Source organism: Palaemon carinicauda, chromosome 19 (genome assembly GCF_036898095.1).
Source record: "Palaemon carinicauda isolate YSFRI2023 chromosome 19, ASM3689809v2, whole genome shotgun sequence".
In the NCBI taxonomy this organism is placed as follows: Eukaryota; Metazoa; Arthropoda; class Malacostraca; order Decapoda; family Palaemonidae; genus Palaemon; species Palaemon carinicauda.
In genome coordinates this window covers 99279573-99303760 of record NC_090743.1, presented here as the reverse complement: position 1 = coordinate 99303760, position 24188 = coordinate 99279573, and the positions used below count along the sequence as shown (strand labels likewise).

Here is a 24188-nt window from a genome sequence, read left to right as displayed (position 1 = left end):
TCATAAAGGCATATAGGTCTTTTACTAAGGTGGCCATATGCATTTTGGCCAAGACCATGAGCATGTGTGGGGTACTTTGATGGGCTGAACACAACTCTATGCAGTTTTGCAGGGATAGGGAGGCTGCAAGTCTCTCCTTTGTCTCTTGTTCCTTGCACAAAATAAACTCAGAAAGTTTAGGGAGATTCTTACTAAACTGTCGTCCAGACACCCGCGTCTAGTTTCCCTACTGAAAAGGTTAAGTGGACTTCTTTCCAATCCTTCTCCTGCATGGGTAAGACTAGTGACAGAGGCTTGCACTCCTCGAGTGCAGGACATGGTTTGCCTGCCTCCACTGCCTTGGCAACAGATTTAAATGCCTTCCACGTAAAGGGGAATGTTATTGAAGCAGGAGCATGAAAAGGTAAGGTGTCTGTTACTTTGTACGAACACTTTCAACACCAAGTAACCCGCCTTTCTCAGGCTACTTGACAAGATAGCCTGTGCCTTATCATGGTCGAGAATCATGACCTCCTTCAGTTCCGTTTCTTTTCCCGACGTTGGTTCATGCTTCAGTCGAATGAAGCAATTAGGGAAAGCGTTAAAGCTTGGCCAAAACTGGATTTTGTCTAAAGGAACAGCACCCATCTTCTCCGAGATGTAGAGTTTGCCGTCTAAAAGTGGCATAAGCTCCGCATACCAACAGAAATTGGTTTTGGAGAATGACGGAAGGTCTTGGTCTCTGGGTCGCTTGTATGACCCTTGGGGAGCGACAAGTGGAGCTTCACAGAGCTCTGTTTTGAGTTTCGGTTCTTCCGTTTCGCCTTGTTTGCGAAAGTTTTCCATTAGACCCCTAATATGGGCCAGTAACTGGTCCATTTTGTCTAATAGAGGGGTAGAAAGGAAAGATGTCGAGGTTAACGGCTCCAGAGCCGGCACAGACGGAGGCAATTCCGACACGACAGAGTCCACTTCTTCCCGGAAGAGGGGGGGGGGGGGGCTTCCTGCTCTCCCTCCCCAAGGCTATCTGGACGGGAGGTGCGAATCGTGCCTGGGGCACCGCTATTTCCCTACTTGCTTTCGGGAATAGTAAGCTACGCATCCTATCATTAGGTAAGTATGGTCGCGGAGAGATCTTCTGGAACCCTCTTACCCAATTGCGTAGTTTCTTATGAGCTGCATCCCTAGACTCCATTGACATGGGATTAACAAAACCCTCGGACAATAAGCTCCGACAGATATTGCAAACTTAGGGGTCCCAATATTGCAGGGATTCAGAAATAATATTGCAGTGGGCATGAAACCTGCATGTATTATGACCGTAAAAGTACTTACTCTTAAAATTGCAGAAGACTGCAACACATGTCATCTGGGGTTCCTCCTGTAAAGTAAGGAAAGCAGAATGAGTATACAATTGATTATCTCACTGATATACAATATGTAAAAGTCATCTTTTAACTAAAATAGCTTAGGATAGTAAGCTAGAAAGGGATAGTGGTAGACACATACTTGTGTATCCCTTGCAAGCAATTGCTGTTACCTCCACTCAGTATTAACTATAAAGAGTTTCCTTTATCAAGGCCACTCAATCAAAAAGGTTCTAACCCCTAGGGATAAAAAAGGGTACATTGCCACTGCCCCTTTTAATTATTTAACACTGTGGGGTAAGGATAACTGATATCTAATCAGAGTATTGAAGGAATTCTATTCTTTCAATATAGGAACGGTCTCAGCAGAAGCCCGCACAAGGGTTCCCAAGATATGTTAGAAATTAACTACTGTATAATCATACTATAGTTTTCTGTTTGCAGTATATACTATATTGCAAAATACCGACTACTGTATAATTATATATTGTAGTTCAGACTGTGTGCTGCCAGTATGGCTAGCATCTGGCGGCAAGGTCCTCCCGGCATGACGCCGACTGGACTAGGAAATATAAAAGACATATATTTGAGTATCCTACCCAGCCCATTTGCTGTGGCCTTCCCTTCCAATATTAAAACTATAGAGTTTCCTGATCAGGGAAGCTCAAGGATAAGGGTTCTAACCTTTAAGGATAGAAAGTGTACTACCACCGGCCCTTTAATTTATTTAATATTGTAAGGTAATACGCAAACTGATTTCTAATCAGAATATTGATGGAATTCTATTCTTTCAATATAGGATTGGTCTCAGCAAACACCTGGGCAAGGATACCCAAGATATATTGGAAGATAACTACTAGTATAATATATACAATAGTTTCCTATCTGCAGTATATACTATACTGCAAATATACTGACTATTCTATAAACATATACTGTAATTCAACCGGCATATAGCCGGCATAGCTAGTCCTAGCCGGCACAGCCCGGCCAGCATGCTAGCTAAAAGAGAGAGAGAAAGCATGGAGTGAAGGACTGCATTATTACTGTGTATGCATACACTAAATAAGGATGTAAATATCTAATTTACTGCCTTTCCCCAGAAAGAAGGTTCAAATGGAATGGGAGTATGTATCATTCAGGCTTCCATCCAACCACCACTACCATCGCCGGCAAGGTCTGGCTGGCTAGGACCCGGCAGCACTGGTACAGTCAGCATACCGCCGGCTGAGTCAGCACCTGTCTGTGCCGGTCCGGCCGGCATACCCCGGCAACAGCACTTTTGGCCGGCAGTCCAAGGGGGACTGAAGAACCTTGGTGACATTAGAGACTTCCCATCAATAGCCATTATGGCTGCCGGCAGCCTGCAGCCGCTGGCAGATGACGTGGCTGCCAGCAGCCTGCATAGCCGCCGCCAGCCGTCAAAGCCGCCGGCAGTTGTAGGAAACATGGCCGCCGGCAGCAGGCATAGCCGCCAGCAGCCGTCATGGCTGCCAGCAGTTGTCCTAGCCGCCAGCAGCCGGCATGGCCGCCTGCAGCTATCATGGCCGCCTGCAACCATCATGGCCACTGGCAGCCGGCAAAGTCGCAGGCAGTCAGACAACTGCTGTTAAGTAGGAGTCCGGCCGGCCCGGCAACACACCAGCAATCGGTGAGATTGCAGGACGGCGGGCTAGGCCATCACTAAAGGACAGAGGGGGGAGGGAAAAGGGTCCTGTATGAGGTGTGGAAAGAGCCGGCAAGGTTGCCGGTCCTACCACACCCTTAAGAAACTCTGTTTTAGTATCGGCGCCATCCTAGGTGGCAGGAGAATCTCTATTCTACAGCCTAGGGTCTGCCAATACAGTTAAGGGGACAGCAGCAGTGCCACCTCCTCTCAACCCAGGAGAAAGAGTTCCAGTGCCGGTGCTATCCTAGGCGGCAGAAGAATGTCTATTCTTCAGCCTAGGGTCTGTGAGTACAGGACTAGTCTTCTAGACCGCAGGTAGAAGGTGGCGGCATCATACAACCACTTCAAGTGTGGCCTAGGGAAGGATAGCCTCCTATGATGGCAGCCTAGCCGGCAGGGGAATGACTATTCACCCTGCCGGGTGGCTGCCGGCATAAGACTATATACTCTGAGGTTCTGACCGAATCCCAAAACCTGCTATCTGCGGCTAAGGGAAGGGGCAGAAAACCCTAGGCTATTCATGCCTGAATGAAAACTCGAGGCACGACCCACTAGGGTTGCAGCCTAAGGCTACACTCAGAGGGAAGGAGGGATTACCCTTAAATCTCCACTGGAGACGAGTATCGGTTTATATAAAAATTCTAGGAGATATCTTTCTCCACCTGAATTGATAAAATGATACACAAGGGTAACCAGGGAAATGTCTGAAAGTATACAACAACGCCTAGGTTAGGTTACCTAGGCAAGACGAGATCTCGGTTACCTAAATCACCGAAACTCTAACGTATACGATCGACATAGAAAAAGGAAAATTATGCTTATTATAAATATCTTTACAAGTATAAATTGCCTAAATAGCTTTCATAATTAATTAATTAATGCTATTTCAACAGGGAATGTCGTTCTACTAACTAAATAACACATGCCTAACGAACGACAGCGCCCATGGCGCCTCCGGTGACAGGCCTAGCTCCTAATCACAATAAATTACTCTAATTTCACTGTGAAACAGGAGCTAAAAATATAAACATTGTAAAGAATCAATACTCAACTTTCCAGAGGCGAAGGAAGCTGGAGATTGCATAATAATCCTTGCAGAATTGATCGAAAAAGTTAGATCAACAAGGACCACCACCGTACGAAATCGCTACAGAATTAGGAATGTCCGACATCTTGGATATGGCGCCATCTTGATACTCAATAGTAGTATGGGAAGTAGGGTAACCTTGATAACGGCTCCCCTCCAAAATTGCCACTCTTCCCCCTCGAAGCGAAAACGCTATTCGGGGTGAAGATCGCTACGTGTCGTATCAAGATATACGTCCCCTGATTTATGGATATCCTTAAGAAAATGTTATGGATATTCGTGCTAGGAGTTAGAATTCTGGAGACCTAAAGGTAAATTCTCCGGGAATATCACTGTAGTCCATATATCCCTTCGAAGCTACTATTAGGAACCTTCCATCAGGACGACATGGCTTGAGCCCAGAAATAATAATGATAATAATAATAATAATAATGATAATCCTCATAATAACATTAATTTTGATACTTATCATAAATCTAATCTTATTAATTATAAGAATAATTTCAATAACTTTACTGATGATAATAATTCTAGGAATTTCGCTAATAATATTTTTAGAATTATTATGATTAAAAATATATACAATTATTATAAGTTTGTTAATTTAAAATTTTTTAGTTATAATCCTAATTTTGATAATTTGAATAATTCTAATAATAATAATTATATTGCAAAAATAACAATAATATTAATATTTGCATGCATTTAGATGATAATACGAATTTTAACAATATTAATAGTTTTAGCAATTTCAATATTAGTAAAGATTTCAGTAATTTCAATAATATTAATGATTTAAATGTTTCATAATTATTATAATTTTCATAATTTCAATAATTACTTTATGAATCTAACACCATTTACAACTTTGTTGGTGCCATAAAAGCCCATTTATAAGAGTTCTCCACTTTTTAACGATATTCTAGATGGACGCCACAGACGCAGCCACCGCATTTATCAATTCCATAAATCAGGTAATAGAAAAGGCTTTGGTTACAATGGCGAGTCACAGTCACAAAATGTTAGGTCTTTTCTGGTTCAATCTTTTATGGCCCAAAAACAATGTTTGCGTTAATGAAAGGAAATAAAAGAAATAGTCAGGCCATAGCAAATAGCCCACTGCAGTTTAGTCCAACATCAATCCATTTATGAGAGGAATTTTGTGTAAGTATATTCAATCCTTTTGAAATAGAAAATACTTCATTAATCAGACATACCAATATCTCTTAAAAGGCTCAGCCATTCCACAAATTGTTGATAACCTAAGAAGAACGGTAGTTTTCTAAAGATAAGGTTCCAGTTAGTTGATGAATTAATGTTTATAATGTCATAAGCAAACAATTATCATTAACACAAAGTACTGCGTCATAAACACTCTATATGTAAATTGATAAATGCAACTTTTAATTTCATAACTTCGTGTGCACAGAAACACGGTGTCACTTTTAGATCGAGTCAGTCAGGGAAACAAGGTCGCACTATGTTGAGTATTATCATCATTATTACAAGCTATGCTATAACCCTAACTGGAATAGCAAGAAAATATAATCCCTAGGACTCCAGCAGGGAAAAATAGCCCAGTGAGGAAAGGAAACAGGGAAATAAAAAACTACAAGAGAAGTAATAAACAATCAAAATAAAATATACTAAGACCAGTAACAACATTGAATTTGACCTTTCTTATATAAACTATAAAAACTTAAATAAAAAAAAATAAAAAAAAAGGAGAGAGAGAAATAAGACAGATCAGCATGCCCGAGTGTAACCTCAAGCAAGGCAACTCTAACCCAAGACAGTGAAAGGCCATGGTAAAAGGCTAGGGCACTACCTAAGACTAGAGATCAATGGTTTTGATTCTGGAGTGCCCTTCTCCTAGAAGAGCTACTTACCATAACAAAGGAGTCTCTTCTACCCTTACCAAAAGGAAAGTACCCTTTGAGTGAAGAAGAATTGTTTGGTAATTTCAGTGCTGTCAGGTGTATGAGGACAGGGAATGTGGAAAGAATAAGCCAGAATACTCGCGTATGTATAGGCTCAGACAAAATGAGTCGTAACCAGAGAGAAGGATCCAATGTAGTACTGTCAGGCTGGTCAAAAGACCCAATACCTCTCTCGCGGTAGTATCTCAACGGGTGGCTGGTGCCCTGGCCAACCTACTACCTGATATCATTTCAAGGAAATATTTATATAAAACAGTGAAAGAGAAAACCCGGACTATGGATTATGAATGGGTCAATGATGGTGTTTTCAGAGCATGAAGGTGTTGACTAATAAATTTTACCATAAGGAATTGAGCGTAATAAAGGTCACATCCTGATTGGAAAATACTTTAATCTACTCAACTTAAGCGGGGCAACACATATTAGATAAGCCGGGAGTTTGAAACCTTTTTAGAATATAAATAATTTGAATTAATTTTAATGCAGCTCAACAGGGGTCATTTCAACGTTTCAATTTTAGTAAATGGTATAATAATTGCTAATAAGATAATATAGTCCCCTAGAAATAATATTATTGCTTAGAAATTCTCTTTTGACTAATAAGGGAGGGTCACAATATTAAGTTAAAAAACACACACATACATACACACATGCGCGGACGCACAAACACACACACAGACACACACATATATATACACACATATATATGTGTGTGTGTATATGTGTGTGTGTTTCCGTGTTTCTCTCTACATGTATTTAAATATGTGCGTTATGTCCGCGGGTGTGTAAGTCATTGAAGTGAGTAATAATAATAAAAATAAAAAACAGGTGAACCAATAGCTTCCGTAATACTTCAATCCTTCGAGACAGATTTACAATAAATGTCAGTTATAGATGAAAGTAGAATCAGCGCCTCCAATACAAAAGTATAAAGCAATAAAAAGGAGGCTAAAGAACTATCATTAAAATTTGCACATTCGAAAAGACTTTATGAAAACAGACACATTAGGGTCACCTATTATCATATCTTTAACAGCTTTATAGTGGATACTATAGTTGCAATTGTTTATAGGTTTCAATAGAATTATATTTATGTTGTTTGATTCATGTTGCATTGCTTTCAAGAAAAAATGAAAGTACATTTTGTTAAATGAGACATTAAAATTGAACGCAGTCATAAAATTAGGATCCCCGGGTAAATTTTGAAGATCCCCGACCATACATATGATTGGTTAGTCTCTCTCACTCTCTCTCTCTCTCTCTCTCTCTCTCTCTCTCTCTCTCTCTCTCTCTCTCTCTCTCATCATTATTTATATATACATATATATATATATATATATATATATATATATATATATATATATATATATATATATATATATATATATATATATATATATGGAGAATGAAATTAATAGTAATTTAACAAAATTTATATTTGAATCAGCACAGAAGGCAGGTAGAAAAGTTTCTACACTATCAGAAAAAAAGAAACTAATAAAGAAAAGGTTGGAAATGACGGTAAAATACAAGAGAGATTAAACAGAATGAGCACATTAATCCAAAACTATATACATACTTAGATTTGGAATAGGGCACCAACAGATGTTTGCTTTAAAGGAGGAACATTGAAATATTATCAACAAAAGAGGAGTGAAAAAAATGCTAGAGGATTTCCATACATTGATATACAATGGTACAATAGTGACAGTAGTAGGTAGCAGGATGACCAGTGCACCAGCTCTCTGTTGAGATACTACCGGTAGAGAGTTATTGGTCCTTGAACTGGCCAGGCAGTACTACATTGGATCCCTCTCTCTGGTTACGGCTCATTTTTCCTTTGCCTACTCACACGAAATAGTCCAGCCTATTCTTTCCACATTCTTTTCTGTCATCATACACCTTACACCACTGAGATTACCAAACAATCCATCCTCGCACAAGGGGTTAATTACTGCACTATAATTGTTCAGTAGCTACTTTCCACTTGGTAAGGGTAGAAGAGACTCTTTAGCTATGGTAAGCAGCTATTCTAGGAGGACATTCCAAACTCAAACCATTGTTTTCTAGTCTTGAGTAGTACTATAACCTCTGTAGCATTATCTTCCACTGTCTTGGGTTAGGGTTCTCTTGCTTGAGGGTACACCCGGGGACGCTATTCTATCTTATTATTTTCTTCCTCTTGTTCTTTTTAAATGGTGCGTTGGGTAGGCTTAATAGAAGGGCCATGGATGCCTGGTGGTCTATCAACAGGTTGTCTTTTCCTAATCGATTTCTTAATCATTTCAAAACAGTCCTCACTGTATTCCCTTCAGTTGAAGTGGCTATCCGGGAGGGTGTTTTGCCTTGCATTGTGTATCGGCTTCGCAATGTTGACCAGTTTTTCTGAGTTTTTATCTATATTCAATTGGTTTTATCGATCACTTTATTTATGATTCCGTTCATATTGATTATAATATTATTGTTAATTTGCTTTTTAGGTATGACAAATCTTCTTACTGCCAGTAATTCTCATCCTGTCTAGAAAAACTGAATGAAATCCGAGACCAGTATGTCCTAGAATTAGTGTTGTCTACTGTATTTAAATTTTTGTGGTCTTCACATAAATATTCGAGACCTTACAGTTGCGTCTAGACAGTATGGTATACTTTTGTGCTTAGAAACTTTGGTTTCTAATATAAGGCACTCATCTGAGCTCCTTATAACTTTCTTGAGGTAGAGTTCTGTTCGAAGCTACACTCAAGCACACTATTCTATCTTATTTATCTACCTCTTGCTTTTTTAAGTTGTTTTTAGTTAAATGTTCATTACTCCTCTTGTAGATTGTTTCTTTATTTCCTTTCCTCATTAGGCTATTTTTTCCCTGCTGGAGCCTTTGGGCTTATAACATACTTTTTATCAACTAAGGTTTTAGGTTAGCTAATAATAATGATGATGATGATGATGATGATAATAGTAATAATATGAAAAATAACGTTAATAATAATAATAATAATAATAATAATAATAATAATGATAATAATAATAATATTAATATAAAAAATAACGTTGCTTATAATAATAATGATAATAATAATAATAATATATAATGGTAATTATAATAGTAATAATAATAATAATAATAATAATAATGATAACAATAATAATAATAATAATAATAATAACTACAAAAAACACAACACGAACAAAAATAATAATAATAAGAATAATAACAATAATAACAAAAATAATAATAATAATAATAATAATAAAAATAATAATAATTATATAAAAAATAACGTTGCTAATAGAAATAATGAAACACCTGGGCCGGAACCATAAGTAACAGTAGCAGAAGTAAATAAAGCACTATACATAAGTATCAAGTAAAATTCATGTTGCATTATCATGTGCACATGCTGTATTCAACTGGTCAAAAAAAAACCATTAAATTATAACTCTTTTTATCTTTCTTGATTGGCATTGACGGGACAAACCCTATAGAGAACCCAAATTGGCCGTCTGGACCAGCTAGGCCTAGTTGTGTAGCGCAGACCTCTTGAGTGTAGGAAATCTGTATTAATATCTATGGGCAATAAAATTAAAACTAATCATTCATATGTATATAAATAAATATATATATATATATATATATATATATATATATATATATATATATATATGTGTGTGTGTGTGTGTGTGTGTGTGTGTGTGTGTGTGTGTGTTTGTGTTTATGTTTATATATATATATATATATATATATATATATATATATATATATATATATATATATATATATATATATATACATACATATATATATATAAAATAAATATATATATATATATATATATATATATATATATATATATATATATATATATATATATATATATATATATATATACTTACTTTACTTTGACGGCTGTTTACCCGATCCTATACAGCAGGGGAACCCTACTCTCTACACGACCTCCACTGTTGTTTTATCTTGTTCGTTCAGTTAATGTTGTTGCACAGTCGACATTATTCACCAATTGATAAGATTCCAATAAGTTACTAAATGCTGAAGCATCAGGATTTGATGCGTCATCCATCCAAAGATTGAAGTCTCCACAATTAACTAATTAATTTTTCTGCATTATAATCATTTTGATGAGTTCACTGAATTATTCAAAGAAGATAATGGTATTTGTTTTCGGAGGTTTATAGACTGTTACAAGGGATTTTTTTTTTTTTTTTTTTTTTTTGCGTAAATATACAAAGCTTGTTACACTGGTTCTTTGTAACATTTTAGGATTTGAGTAACCTTTATGAATGAAGAGCCCGACACCACCAGACCTCCCCTCTCTCGAAATGTGAAAGGTATGTGTGTATGTGGGAGGGGGGAGCGTCATTTTAGTGATCTTTGCCTTGTCCAAGTTAATTAACCATGTTTCAGATAATGCGAGCAGGTCCAAATATTTCTCGTTTATAAATTCTCGAATTTGAATAGTTTTATTACCCACAGATTGTATATTTACATAGCCACAGTTTATGACGTCCTTAGTATCCTTGATCAGTATTTTCTGTTAGTCTTTTCAATTCCAAGTCATAAGCTTTGCAATCTCTTGAATTTACTATGAGGTCATTTGGTTTGATGACCACAATAAAAATGATAGAAAAAAGATGATAGCAGTATTGACCATTTTATTTTTACTTAAATTACGATTCCAGAGAGCACCCCAACTATCAATATATATATATATATATATATATATGTATATATATATATATTTATATTTATATATACATATATATATATTGAGGGTACATACTGTATAAATATATATATAGTATATATATATATGTATATGTATATATATATATATATATACTGTATAAATATAAATATAGAGTATATATATATATATATATATAGTATATATACTGTATAAGTATATATATATATATATATATACTGTATAAATATACATACACATATATATATACTGTATAAATATATATATACAGTATATATATAAATATATATACATATACTGTATATATATATATATATATATATATATATTAATGGGGATTCCTTAACATGGGGGAAGGTTTGACAAGGCCAATCATACTATATCGGGTTTTTTTGTGCTCCCAGACTAAAGTCTCCCACCATCACCACATCGCAGTGACCAGTGTGGCCAAACCCAAGACATCATTAAGAACATGTCGGAGGCCTTTACAGAAACAGCTGCATTTGTTATTGTTGTTCTTTTTTTATAAACACACAAACACATATTATATATATATATATTATATATATATGATGTATATATTTATTTATATATATATATATATATATATATACAGTATATATATAAATATATATATATATATATATATATATATATATTATATATATATATTCTAAGTTGACTGCAATACAATAAAAAATCTGAATATGTAATAAAAGGAAAGGGAAACTTTGAAATGCAAACAACTTCTGCCTTAACTATGAGGCATTGTACAGACCAACGGAGAGAGACTATTATAAAAACACTTTGTTTCATTTAGTAAAAAGGTAAACAAAGAGAGGTCTGCCCTAAGACCTTTCTTTGATCCCTTTGTTCGTAGTTTGATTGAAAATTCCTTAGGCTCAACTCAAAGGTGAAAGATCTCTAGCACCTGCTCATATTTTTCTCGTGGCCTTACACCATCGTAAATAACTGCTTCGATATTGTCATTTTCATTCTCTTTACTCGTGGTTCCCTATGAATAAAAATAACTTGAGATTAGTGAATGAGGCAGTAGCAAATATAAAGTAAGAAGAGAAATACGAACCTCTGTACACACCAGGAGTTAAATTGATGATTAATGGGGCTGAAAGGTTGACTGTGTCGTCGTCGTAACTGGTATGGGATCTGGAAGACGTCGGCGCCCCTAAGCTGTTATACAGATGGGTCATCAGCGTCGTTGTGTAAGTGCTTATGGTAGTGATGGTTGAAGAGGTCGTTGGCGGAGCCATGGTTGTGGTGATCTCTACAAGGTGGAAGGTGTGGTTGTATGATGAATAGACTCAATAATATAAGAGGTATTAATCTATCATACGCACAAGTTTGAAAGGAATCATCGAGTAATGAAGAGACTTCTTTTTTTATAAAAACGATTTATTACAAAATGGTACGATATAAGACTTTTCATTACTTTTTGCCAACGAACCAGCTTCGATTATGCACTCAAAAAAGAATGAATTCTAATGTTGAGTCATTTCAGTCAACAGCATATGATTGATGAGATTTTAAGTGAATGATATTTTTTCCAATATGTGAAATTACCACCATTTATAAAATGCATTTACTGGTTCTTTTTTAAAACTGTATTTAACAGCCGCTATATTCACCACACGACTGAACGTTAAAAATCATAATCATCACTGAAATGTTGCTTTAAATAAACGAGAAAAAATGGGCTCATAATCAGACGTGAGAAGGATAAGTCAATAAAGACCCTACGACAACGAATGTTTGCATAAGACGGCAAACGTTTGCTTTGGAAAACAAAAAGAGCGGAACAAAAACCCTTACCTCTTAGAGTCGTAGTGTAGGAGCCTTGACATTCTTTATTTCTTATGGAGCAAGTGTAGCGACCAAAATCTCCCGGAAGAAGTTTTCTAATCTGCAATGTCATATTGTGCCTGGAAAAAGAACGTCGCGGGGGGAAGTTACACATGTGTTAGACCACATCTGTGGTCATAGAAAAACCTGTCTGGAAATATGGAACACACACTCTCTCTCTCTCTCTCTCTCTCTCTCTCTCTCTCTCTCTCTCTCCTCCTTTATATGGAAGAGAAAGATAGATTAAGCACTACACTATCAGTGGGACAGATTTCCCGACAAACCACCAAGAGGCTAAAGAATCTGCAATTACTTATTACTCTTTATGGACGTTTCAGAAAATATTCAAGAAAATTTCCGACTCTTGTTTGACTTTTAAGTACATGATTATCAAGAGGTAGATCGAGACTCTTATCTTATGTGTTCTATTCTTCATTTGCCTGTTTTACCAAAAAAAAAAATTATCACTAACATTTTCATAGTACCACATTTGTAAAGTCATTCTTTATTCATTTTATTTCTTATTGCATCAATGCATCACTAAAAACATTAAGCAAAGCACAATTAGTATTACAGTGGGCACAGCAAACTGGCTCTTTACGTGCTGTACGGGATTATTTCTAATCTGGCTCTTTTTTTTTGACAAATTTCTTTAGAAACTGTCATTAAAACAGTAATTACTTCCACAAATAATGCAGCATATCTCGTAAATTTAGTTTTTTTTTTTGCCCTAAGAACAGCTGTACTTTTAACACTTATTTCCTGTGTGAAAAATCAAAGGAGATGTATAACACGATTTTGGTTTCCTTTAAGCAAGTTAGATTTTTGAATGAACCCTGTTGCTTGAATAAATTCTCCAACATTAATCAAAGGTGATGTGTTATTATGTGCTTATACCATAATAGTACGTTTTGGATGAATAGGTCAGTGTATCAATATCACCTTCTGTTGTAGTGTGGTTCACATGATATAAGATTCGAAAGGTTTAAGCGTTCAATAGAACAGCACAAGGCTACTATTCAACTGAACACATTACATAACATCATATCTTAAGTATATGATCTTTCCTCAAGCCAAACTTCGTTCATTACAGTTGATATCTTGACCCTTGCATTAATGAAGGCTGGTATCAGACATGCATTCTTTCTACGTGTTCCTAAGTATTTCTAAGTGTTCCTAAGACGGCAGTGAACAGAAAGAAAACTATCTGAATAATTAAGAAAAAAATATATAACACCTATAAAGATTTTCAGGCAATCTATCGACGATCTATAACAATTATTTGGCTGTTAGAAACAAGTTACGTCCAAAAGTACAATGATTAGAAAAATTGGATTTTGTATTGATGAAAATAGTTTAAAAACACTTACATAAACAGCTGTTCTATTATACACACACACACACACACACACAGGAGTACACACACACAAACACACACACACACACACACACAGGAGTATACACACACACACACACACATATATATATATATATTATATATATACATACATATATGCTTATTTATATATGTGTGTGCGTGAGTGTATTTGTGTGTGCGCTAGTTTGCGATCGTCTATGTATAATATACTATTTGTTTATCTAAATGCTTTTAAAATTATATAAATTTATACCAGTCAACACCCGCAAACGTTACTGGTTCGTTAATCTCTTTCTTTTCCCGATTCTTTTGCAATCCCTCGGGACCCTTTCCTTTGTCCATTTTCTTTTTCTCACACGTTGAATGAATATCCTCTACTTTAGTTTGCTCTCGTATTCATGTTCTTTTTCTATCTGTTAGTGTTATTCCCCTCTTTATTCTTTCCATAACTCTTTGAGTTTGTGACGGGCCGAGAGAGGAGTTGTGAACTCAAAGGCAGGATGCAATCAACTGAGTTTTATTAAGGAACACTCTTCTTTATATACAAAACCTCAAGGCAACAGGACATGACCTGTTCGAGAGACAGACAATGTTACAGAGCAAAACGGTGACATGATCATTCAGGTTCTTTTTAGTGCGAGGGAAGAGCGCAGATACAAGCATAATATATACAACATAATTATGTAAAATTGTGTGACACACGGTTGGTACATGGCTCCCCCCATAAAAATGACATACTGTACATGTTAAATAGGGCGCCCTGATCTAGAGAGGCGAACTGTAGGCTGGTCATCTGGCAGAAGATAAGCAGGTTTTAGACGATCAATGGAGACCCAGTCTTCTTTGCCGCGAATGTTTAGTAGGAATGCTTTCGGACTGAGTCGGATCACAAGGAAAGGGCCCGTGTAAGGGGGCATTAGTGGTGGCTTGCTAGTGTCGTTGTGCAGGAAGACGTGCGTTGCCGAGTGCAAGTCCGTTGGTATGTGATGCTTCGCTGGGGGCTTGTAAGTCTGGCGGCACGGAGTAAATTTTCCCACGACGTGACGTATGCGCTGGAGATCGTCGGAGGAGGTTGTAGAAGGAAAAAATTCGGCAGGGACGACCAACGGGTCGCCATACACCATTTCAGCTGCCAAGACGTCGAGAGCGTCTTTAGGAGTGGTCCTTAGTCCCAGGAGGACCCAGGGAAGTTGAGTAAACCAGTTGCAATCCTTGCAGCGGGACATCAAAGCTGCTTTGAGGGTGCGATGAAAACGTTCAACCATTCCATTGGCAGCGGGGTTGTAGGCCGTTGTCTGATGTAGGGTGATGCCCAGGAGATTCGCTAATGACGTCCACAATTGAGAGGTGAAAGTGGTTCCCCTGTCAGAAGTAATATGCTCAGGGATACCGAATCTTGAAATCCATCCAGAGAGTAAGGCAGATGTACATGAGGCGGACGTTGCAGTTTCCATGGGAATGGCTTCAGGCCAACGAGTGGAGCGGTCGATGACGGTAAACAGGTAATGATGTCCTTGTGATGTGGGTAGGGGGCCTACAACGTCGACATTAATGTGTGCGAAACGATGCTGAGGTTGAGGAAAGGTGCCCACTCCTGAATCCGTGTGTCGATGTACTTTGGAAGTTTGGCAAGAAGTACAGGCGCGGACCCAATCCTTAGCATTCTTAGAAATGCCGTGCCAAATGAACTTTGCCTTCAGCAGCTGTGCAGTAGAACGGCACGAGGGATGTGAAAGGCCGTGAATGAAATCAAACACGGGTCGGCGCATGGGGGCAGGAATCCAAGGTCGCGGTCTACCAGTACTGACGTCACAGAGGAGGGTGGTGTTGGAGTCTTCGAGGGGAAAGTCTTCCCAACGGAGGGACGTGCAGGATGTCCTACAAGCTTGATATTCTGGATCCTGTTGTTGGGCTTCAGCCAGGGCGTTGTAATCCAATCCCAGTTGAACGGCAGCCAACGTGTTTCTTGACAGGGCATCGGCAACAGGATTCATTTTCCCAGGGACGTATAGGAGGGTGCAATTGTATTCAGCCACGGCGGAGAGATGTCGGCGTTGACGGGCGGACCAGGCGTCAGACTGTTGAGTGAAGGCGTGCACCAGAGGCATGTGGTCTGTGCGAATGACGAAGGGCGTACCTTCTAAGAAATGGCGAAAGTGACGGACAGCCAAGTGCACCGCCAGCAATTCTCGATCGAACGTAGAATAACCCGATTCTGCCTTGGACAGTTTTCTGCTGAAGAAGGCCAATGGGCGGGGCGAGCCTTTGACCACCTGCTCGAGTACTGCACCAATAGCGACGTCGCTGGCATCGGTGGAGAGAAGGAGAGGGGCGTGTGGGATAGGAAAAGTGAGAGCCGCAGCAGTTGATAGGGCCTTCTTTGCATTGCAGCAGGCTGCTTCTTGAAGGGGACCCCACTTCAAGTCCTTTGGCTTGCCCTTGAGGGAGGCGTAGAGGGGAGCAAGAGTGGCGGCAATGGCTGGCAGAAAACGGTGATAATAGTTGATCATGCCTAAGAATTCCTGCAGAGCTTTGACGGTCGAGGGCACGGGGAAGTTCTGAACGGCTGCTACCTTCTCAGGGAGGGGATGGACTCCTTCAGGACTGATACGGTGCCCTAAGAATGACACTTCGTTGGCGCCAAAGGTACACTTGTCGTACCGGACTACAAGGCCGTTTTGTTGCAGGCAGTCGAGCACGATGCGTAGGTGACGGAGGTGTTCCTCTTTTGAGGAGGAGAACACAAGTATGTCGTCCACATAACATACACAGAAAGGGAGGTCCCCTAAGATGCCATCCATGAGACGTTGAAACGTTGCCCCAGCCTTACGAAGGCCAAAACAGGAGTGATTGAAGGTGTATGTGCCAAACGGAGTGGTGATGGCGGTCTTGGGGATGTCTTCTGGGTTCATAGGCACCTGATAATACCCCTTCAAGAGGTCGAGCGTAGAGAAAACCTTCGCTTTGTGCAGGTAGGAGGTTACATCGGCAATGTTTGGGAGGGGGTAGTGATCCGGTTCTGTTTGCATGTTCAGGCGCCTGTAATCCCAGCACGGATGGAGGGAGCCGTCTTTCTCCAAAACGATATGTAAGGGTGACGACCATGGGCTGGAGGCCTTTTGGCAAAGGCCCATTTCCTCCATTTCGGCGAACGTCTGTTTGGCGGCTGCCAATCGTTCCGGTGCAAGACGTCTGAATTTTGCGAAGACTGGGGGTCCCGTCGTCTTAATATGGTGATAAATACCGTGCTTAGCAGGAACCGTGGGCGTTTGGCGAAGTTCTGGACGGAAAACTTCCGGGTACGACGTGAGGAGGCGGGCGTAGGCATCCGTGGGTGCGCTGATGTGGAGAGCGAGGTTAGAGGGGGCGGGGTTGAAGAGGTGTCGACAAGTACGAGTCTACGTTGACCAATTGTTGGTGGGCGACATCGACCAGAAGGTGGAAATGAGAGAGGAAATCCGCACCGAGGATTGGCATTGTGACGTCAGCAACGAGAAACTTCCAATTGAATTTACCGTTTCCGAACGATAATGTGAGGTTCTCGTAACCGTAGGTGGGTATCGCAGATCCGTTGGCAGCTACTAAGCGGACGTCGGCAGATGTAGACAGACTACGTCGTGCCTTGAAGAGTTTCCTTGGCAAAAGAGAACGACAAGCACCCGTGTCTACCAAAAATTGCACGCCCGTTCCTGCATCCTGTAAAAAGAAAAGATTAGAAACATGGGAGGCCACCGCCACAAGCGATGGCCTACTTACACGTTTTTTGGCCACTGACAATCCTTGGCACATTTCTTCGCGGTTGCCCCGAATCTGAAGTGGTAGTAGCAAAACTGCGGCGGATGGGAGGTAGAAAGTGGCTGTAGAAGTCGTTCGTTGGGGCGCGAGCGATTGGTGGGTGGTGGGCGGCTTTGTCGCCGCTTCGGCACGTCACGGGGTAGGCGTGTATGTCCTACGGCATTCATGTCAGCTTCGGTTGACGTTGAATAGGCATCCTCGTCGTCAGGGGTGGAGGCGTTGATGGAGGTCTTGAAGTGGCTGTCCATAAGGGGGTCGGCTTTGGTCATCAAGTCCTTTATGGGTAAACTATCGACATCGGGTATGGCAGCGCCTACAGGTTCGGGTAAACGGCGTATCCAAAGGGCACGAAGTAGGTTCACCTCACGAGGAGAGCCGTCTGCGGCAGGTTGAAGGCGAGCGATACTAGTCATTTCCCTGAGGGCAAGCGAAGCCCTTTGGTCCCCCAACGGTTGTTGCGAGAGCTGAAAAAGCTTTGCTATACGGGCGGCTGGTGACGGCGAGTACTGCTGTAGAAGGTATGTTTTGAGGGCTTCATACGCTATTGGGGTGTCTCCTTGTTCACAAAGCCAGTCGGATATTTCTGGGAAGGTGTCCTCGGGTATCGCCGCGAGAACATAATCCACTTTGGTGATTGAGCGAGTCACGCCCCTGATACGAAACTGGACTTCTGAGCGCTGAAACCAAGCAAACGCTTCTCCGGTGGCGAACGGTGAAAGTTTCAATGGGGCGGCGCCAACTGCTGTGGTAGAGTCTGTCTCCGTCATAGTACCAACGATGGAGGGGCGAGGGAGGTGGGGGTGGAAGGCAGTGGGAGCGAGTCGACTTCCGGGGTCACCAATGTGACGGGCCGAGAGAGGAGTTGTGAACTCAAAGGCAGGATGCAATCAACTGAGTTTTATTAAGGAACACTCTTCTTTATATACAAAACCTCAAGGCAAAAGGACATGACCTGTTCGAGAGACAGACAATGTTACAGAGCAAAACGGAGACATGATCATTCAGGTTCTTTTTAGTGCGAGGGAACAGCGCAGATACAAGCATAATATATACAACATAATTATGAACAATTGTGTGCCACACGGTTGGTACATGGCTCCCCCCCTAAAAATGACATACTGTACATGTTAAATAGGGCGCCCTGATCTAGAGAGGCGAACTGTAGGCTGGTCATCTGGCAGAAGATAAGCAGGTTTTAGACGATCAATGGAGACCCAGTCTTCTTTGCCGCGAATGTTTAGTAGGAATGCTTTCGGACTGCGTCGGATCACAAGGAAAGGGCCCGTGTAAGGGGGCGTTAGTGGTGGCTTGCTAGTGTCGTTGCGCAGGAAGACGTGCATTGCCGAGTGCAAGTCCGTTGGTATGTGATGCTTCGCTGGGGGCTTGTAAGTCTGGCGGCACGGAGTAAATTTTCCCACGACGTGACGTATGCGCTGGAGATCGTCGGAGGAGGTTGTAGAAGGAAAAAATTCGGCAGGGACGACCAACGGGTCGCCATACACCATTTCAGCTGCCGAGACGTCGAGGGCGTCTTTAGGAGTGGTCCTTAGTCCCAGGAGGACCCAGGGAAGTTGAGTAAACCAGTTGCAATCCTTGCAGCGGGACATCAAAGCTGCTTTGAGGGTGCGATGAAAACGTTCAACCATTCCATTGGCAGCGGGGTTGTAGGCCGTTGTCTGATGTAGGGTGATGCCCAGGAGATTCGCTAATGACGTCCACAATTGAGAGGTGAAAGTGGTTCCCCTGTCAAAAGTAATATGCTCAGGGATACCGAATCTTGAAATCCATCCAGAGAGTAAGGCAGATGTACATGAGGCGGACGTTGCAGTTTCCATGGGAATGGCTTCAGGCCAACGAGTGGAGCGGTCGATGACGGTAAACAGGTAACGATGTCCTTGTGATGTGGGTAGGGGGCCTACAACGTCGACATGAATGTGTGCGAAACGACGCTGAGGTTGAGGAAAGGTGCCCACTCCTGAATCCGTGTGTCGATGTACTTTGGAAGTTTGGCAAGAAGTACAGGCGCGGACCCAATCCTTAGCATCCTTAGAAATGCCGTGCCAAATGAACTTTGCCTTCAGCAGCTGTGCAGTAGAACGGCACGAGGGATGTGAAAGGCCGTGAATGAAATCAAACACGGGTCGGCGCATGGGGGCAGGAATCCAAGGTCGCGGTCTACCAGTACTGACGTCACAGAGGAGGGTGGTGTTGGAGTCTTCGAGGGGAAAATCTTCCCAACGGAGGGACGTGCAGGATGTCCTACAAGCTTGATACTCTGGATCCTGTTGTTGGGCTTCAGCCAGGGCGTTGTAATCCAATCCCAGTTGAACGGCAGCCAACGTGTTTCTTGACAGGGCATCGGCAACAGGATTCATTTTCCCAGGGACGTATTGGAGGGTGCAATTGTATTCAGCCACGGCGGAGAGATGTCGGCATTGACGGGCGGACCAGGCGTCAGACTGTTGAGTGAAGGCGTGCACCAGAGGCATGTGGTCTGTGCGAATGACGAAGGGCGTACCTTCTAAGAAATGGCGAAAGTGACGGACAGCCAAGTGCACCGCCAGCAATTCTCGATCGAACGTAGAATAACCCGATTCTGCCTTGGACAGTTTTCTGCTGAAGAAGGCCAATGGGCGGGGCGAGCCTTTGACCACCTGCTCGAGTACTGCACCAATAGCGATGACGCAGGCATCGGTGGAGAGAAGGAGAGGGGCGTGTGGGATAGGAAAAGTGAGAGCCGCAGCAGTTGATAGGGCCTTCTTTGCATTGCAGAAGGCCGCTTCTTGAAGGGGACCCCACTTCAGGTCCTTTGGCTTGCCCTTGAGGGAGGCGTAGAGGGGAGCAAGAGTGGCGGCAATGGCTGGCAGAAAACGGTGATAATAGTTGATCATGCCCAAGAATTCCTGCAGAGCTTTGACGGTCGAGGGCGCGGGGAAGTTCTGAACGGCTGCTACCTTCTCAGGGAGGGGATGGACTCCTTCAGGAGTGATACGGTGCCCTAAGAACGACACTTCGTTGGCGCCAAAGGTACACTTGTCGTACTGGACTACAAGGCCGTTTTGTTGCAGGCGGTCGAGCACGATGCGTAGGTGACGGAGGTGTTCCTCTTTTGAGGAGGAGAACACAAGTATGTCGTCCACATAACATACACAGAAAGGGAGGTCCCCTAAGATGCCATCCATGAGACGTTGAAACGTTGCCCCAGCATTACGAAGGCCAAAACAGGAGTGATTGAAGGTGTATGTGCCAAACGGAGTGGTGATGGCGGTCTTGGGGATGTCTTCTGGGTTCATAGGCACCTGATAATACCCCTTCAAGAGGTCGAGCGTAGAGAAAACCTTCGCTTTGTGCAGGTAGGAGGTTACATCGGCAATGTTTGGGAGGGGGTAGTGATCCGGTTCTGTTTTGCATGTTCAGGCGCCTGTAATCCCCGCACGGACGGAGGGAGCCGTCTTTCTTCAGAACGATGTGTAAGGGTGACGACCATGAGCTTGAGGCCTTTTGGCAAAGGCCCATTTCCTCCATTTCGACGAACGTCTGTTTGGCGGCTGCCAATCGTTCCGGTGCCAGACGTCTGAATTTTGCGAAGACTGGGGGTCCCGTCGTCTTAATATGGTGATAAATACCGTGCTTGGCAGGAACCGTGGGCGTTTGGCGAAGTTCTGGACGGAAAACTTCCGGGTACGACGTGAGGAGGTGGGCGTAGGCATCCGTGGGTGCGCTGATGTGGAGAGCGAGGTTAGAGGGGGCGGGTTGAAGAGGTGTCGACAAGTACGAGTCTGCGTTGACCAATTGTTGGTGGGCGACATCGACCAGAAGGTGGAAATGAGAGAGGAAATCCGCACCGAGGATTGGCATTGTGACGTCAGCAACGAGAAACTTCCAATTGAATTTACCGTTTCCGAACGATAATGTGAGGTTCTCGTAACCGTAGGTGGGTATCGCAGATCCGTTGGCAGCTACTAAGCGGACGTCGGCAGATGTAGACAGACTACGTCGTGCCTTGAAGAGTTTCCTTGGCAAAGAGAACGACAAGCACCCGTGTCTACCAAAAATTGCACGCCCGTTCCTGCATCCTGTAAAAAGAAAAGATTAGAAACATGGGAGGCCACCGCCACAAGCGATGGCCTACTTACACGTTTTTTGGCCACTGACAATCCTTGGCACATTTCTTCGCGGTTGCCCCGAATCTGAAGTGGTAGTAGCAAAACTGCGGCGGATGGGAGGTAGTAAGTGGCTGTAGAAGTCGTTCGTTGGGGCGCGAGCGATTGGTGGGTGGTGGGCGGCTTTGTCGCCGCTTCGGCACGTCACTGGGTAGGCGTCAGGGGTGGAGGCGTTGATGGAGGTCTTGAAGTGGCTGTCCATAAGGGCGTCGGCTTTGGTCATCAAGTCCTTTATGGGTAAACTATCGACATCGGGTATGGCAGCGCCTACAGGTTCGGGTAAACGGCGTATCCAAAGGGCACGAAGTAGGTTCACCTCACGAGGAGAGCCGTCTGTGGCAGGTTGAAGGCGAGCGATACTGGTCATTTCCCTGAGGGCAAGCGAAGCCCTTTGGTCCCCCAACGGTTGTTGCGAGAGCTGAAAAAGCTTTGCTATACGGGCGGCTGGTGACGGCGAGTACTGCTGTAGAAGGTATGTTTTGAGGGCTTCATACGCTATTGGGGTGTCTCCTTGTTCACAAAGCCAGTCGGATATTTCTGGGAAGGTGTCCTCGGGTATCGCCGCGAGAACATAATCCACTTTGGTGGTTGAGCGAGTCACGCCCCTGATACGAAACTGGACTTCTGAGCGCTGAAACCAAGCAAACGCTTCTCCGGTGGCGAACGGTGAAAGTTTCAATGGGGCGGCGCCAACTGCTGTGGTAGAGTCTGTCTCCGTCATAGTACCAACGATGGAGGGGCGAGGGAGGTGGGGGTGGAAGGCAGTGGGAGCGAGTCGACTTCCGGGGTCACCAATGTGACGGGCCGAGAGAGGAGTTGTGAACTCAAAGGCAGGATGCAATCAACTGAGTTTTATTAAGGAACACTCTTCTTTATATACAAAACCTCAAGGCAACAGGACATGACCTGTTCGAGAGACAGACAATGTTACAGAGCAAAACGGAGACATGATCATTCAGGTTCTTTTTAGTGCGAGGGAAGAGCGCAGATACAAGCATAATATATACAACATAATTATGTACAATTTTGTGCCACACGGTTGGTACAAGTTGTAATTAACTTATGTTCTAAAGTTTTAGTAACACTAAGTTTATGATACATAACCTAATACTGGAAAGACCATCTAGTTAGATAACTTAAGTTTTTAGAAAAAGTGACATTTTGCTTCTTATAATCTCATTTTGTTTACCAAAAGCTCTTCATCCCACGCTTATCTTTCTTTTAATTTCGGTCTCGTGTCCTGGAGATACACTTACTTTCTGTTCTAAGTACGTATGTTTATCAATAATCTCCAGGGGCCCGTCCATAATACTTATTTGTTGTTCCTCCGAATTTTCATTGAACATTATCTTAGTTTTACTCATATTTATATTCAGTCCTACATACCTCGTTACTCTATTCAAATCTTCTATCACCTTTTGCAATTCTTCTTGTGATTCACTAAAAGAGAAATATGTCATTTGCACACACATATATATATATATATATATATATATATATATATATATATATATATATATATATATATATATATATATATATATATATATATATATATATATAAATTTGGGCTCAAGCCATGTCGTCCTGATGGAAGGTTCCTAACAGTAGCTTTGAAGGGATATATGTACTACAGTGATATTCTCAGAGAATTTACCATTAGGTCTCCAGAATTCTAACTCCTGGCGCAAATATCCTTAATATTCTCTTAAGGATAACGTATAAATCAGGGGACGTATATCTTGATATGACACATAGTGATGTTCACCCCGAATAGCATTTTCGCTTCGAGGGGGAAGTGGCAATTTTGGACGAGGAGCTGTTATCAATGTTACCCTATTTCCCATACTACTATTGAGTATCAAGATGGCGCCATATCCAAGATGGCGGACATTCCTAATTTTGTAGCGAATTCGCACGGTGCTGTTCCTTGTTGATCTAACTTTTTCAATCAATTCTGTGAGGATTATTATGCAATCTCCAGCTGCTTTCGCCTCTGGAAAGTTGATTATTGATTATTTACAATGTGCATATTTTATCTCCTGTCTCACAGTGAAATTAAGAGTAATTTATTGTGCTTAGGAGCTAGGCCTGTTACCGGAGGCGCCATAGGCGCTGTCATTCGTTAGGCATGTGTTATTTAGTTAGTAGAACGACATTTCCGGATTAAATAGCATTAATTAATCAATTATGAAAGCTATTTAGGCATTTTATACTTGTAAAGATATT

General features: G+C 41.7%; 1 protein-coding gene across 3 annotated transcripts in view; it reads right to left on the bottom strand.

The window, feature by feature from the left end:
• LOC137658289 (uncharacterized) overlaps positions 1-24188 on the bottom strand; it is a 143271-nt gene that overhangs the window by 7448 nt on the left and 111635 nt on the right. Inside the window, exons 3-5 of one of the 3 annotated variants that reach the window (XM_068392964.1) lie at positions 12594-12703; positions 11863-12048; positions 11483-11778 (exon numbers count right to left, since the gene is read on the bottom strand). In XM_068392964.1, coding sequence (XP_068249065.1) covers positions 11765-11778; positions 11863-12048; positions 12594-12696 — 303 coding nt within the window. In that variant the 5' untranslated portion in view covers positions 12697-12703 and the 3' untranslated portion in view covers positions 11483-11764. Of the gene's footprint in view, positions 1-11482; positions 11779-11850; positions 12049-12593; positions 12704-24188 lie in introns of those variants that run through there. The other 2 variants (XM_068392963.1, XM_068392962.1) reach the window with 2 other exon arrangements.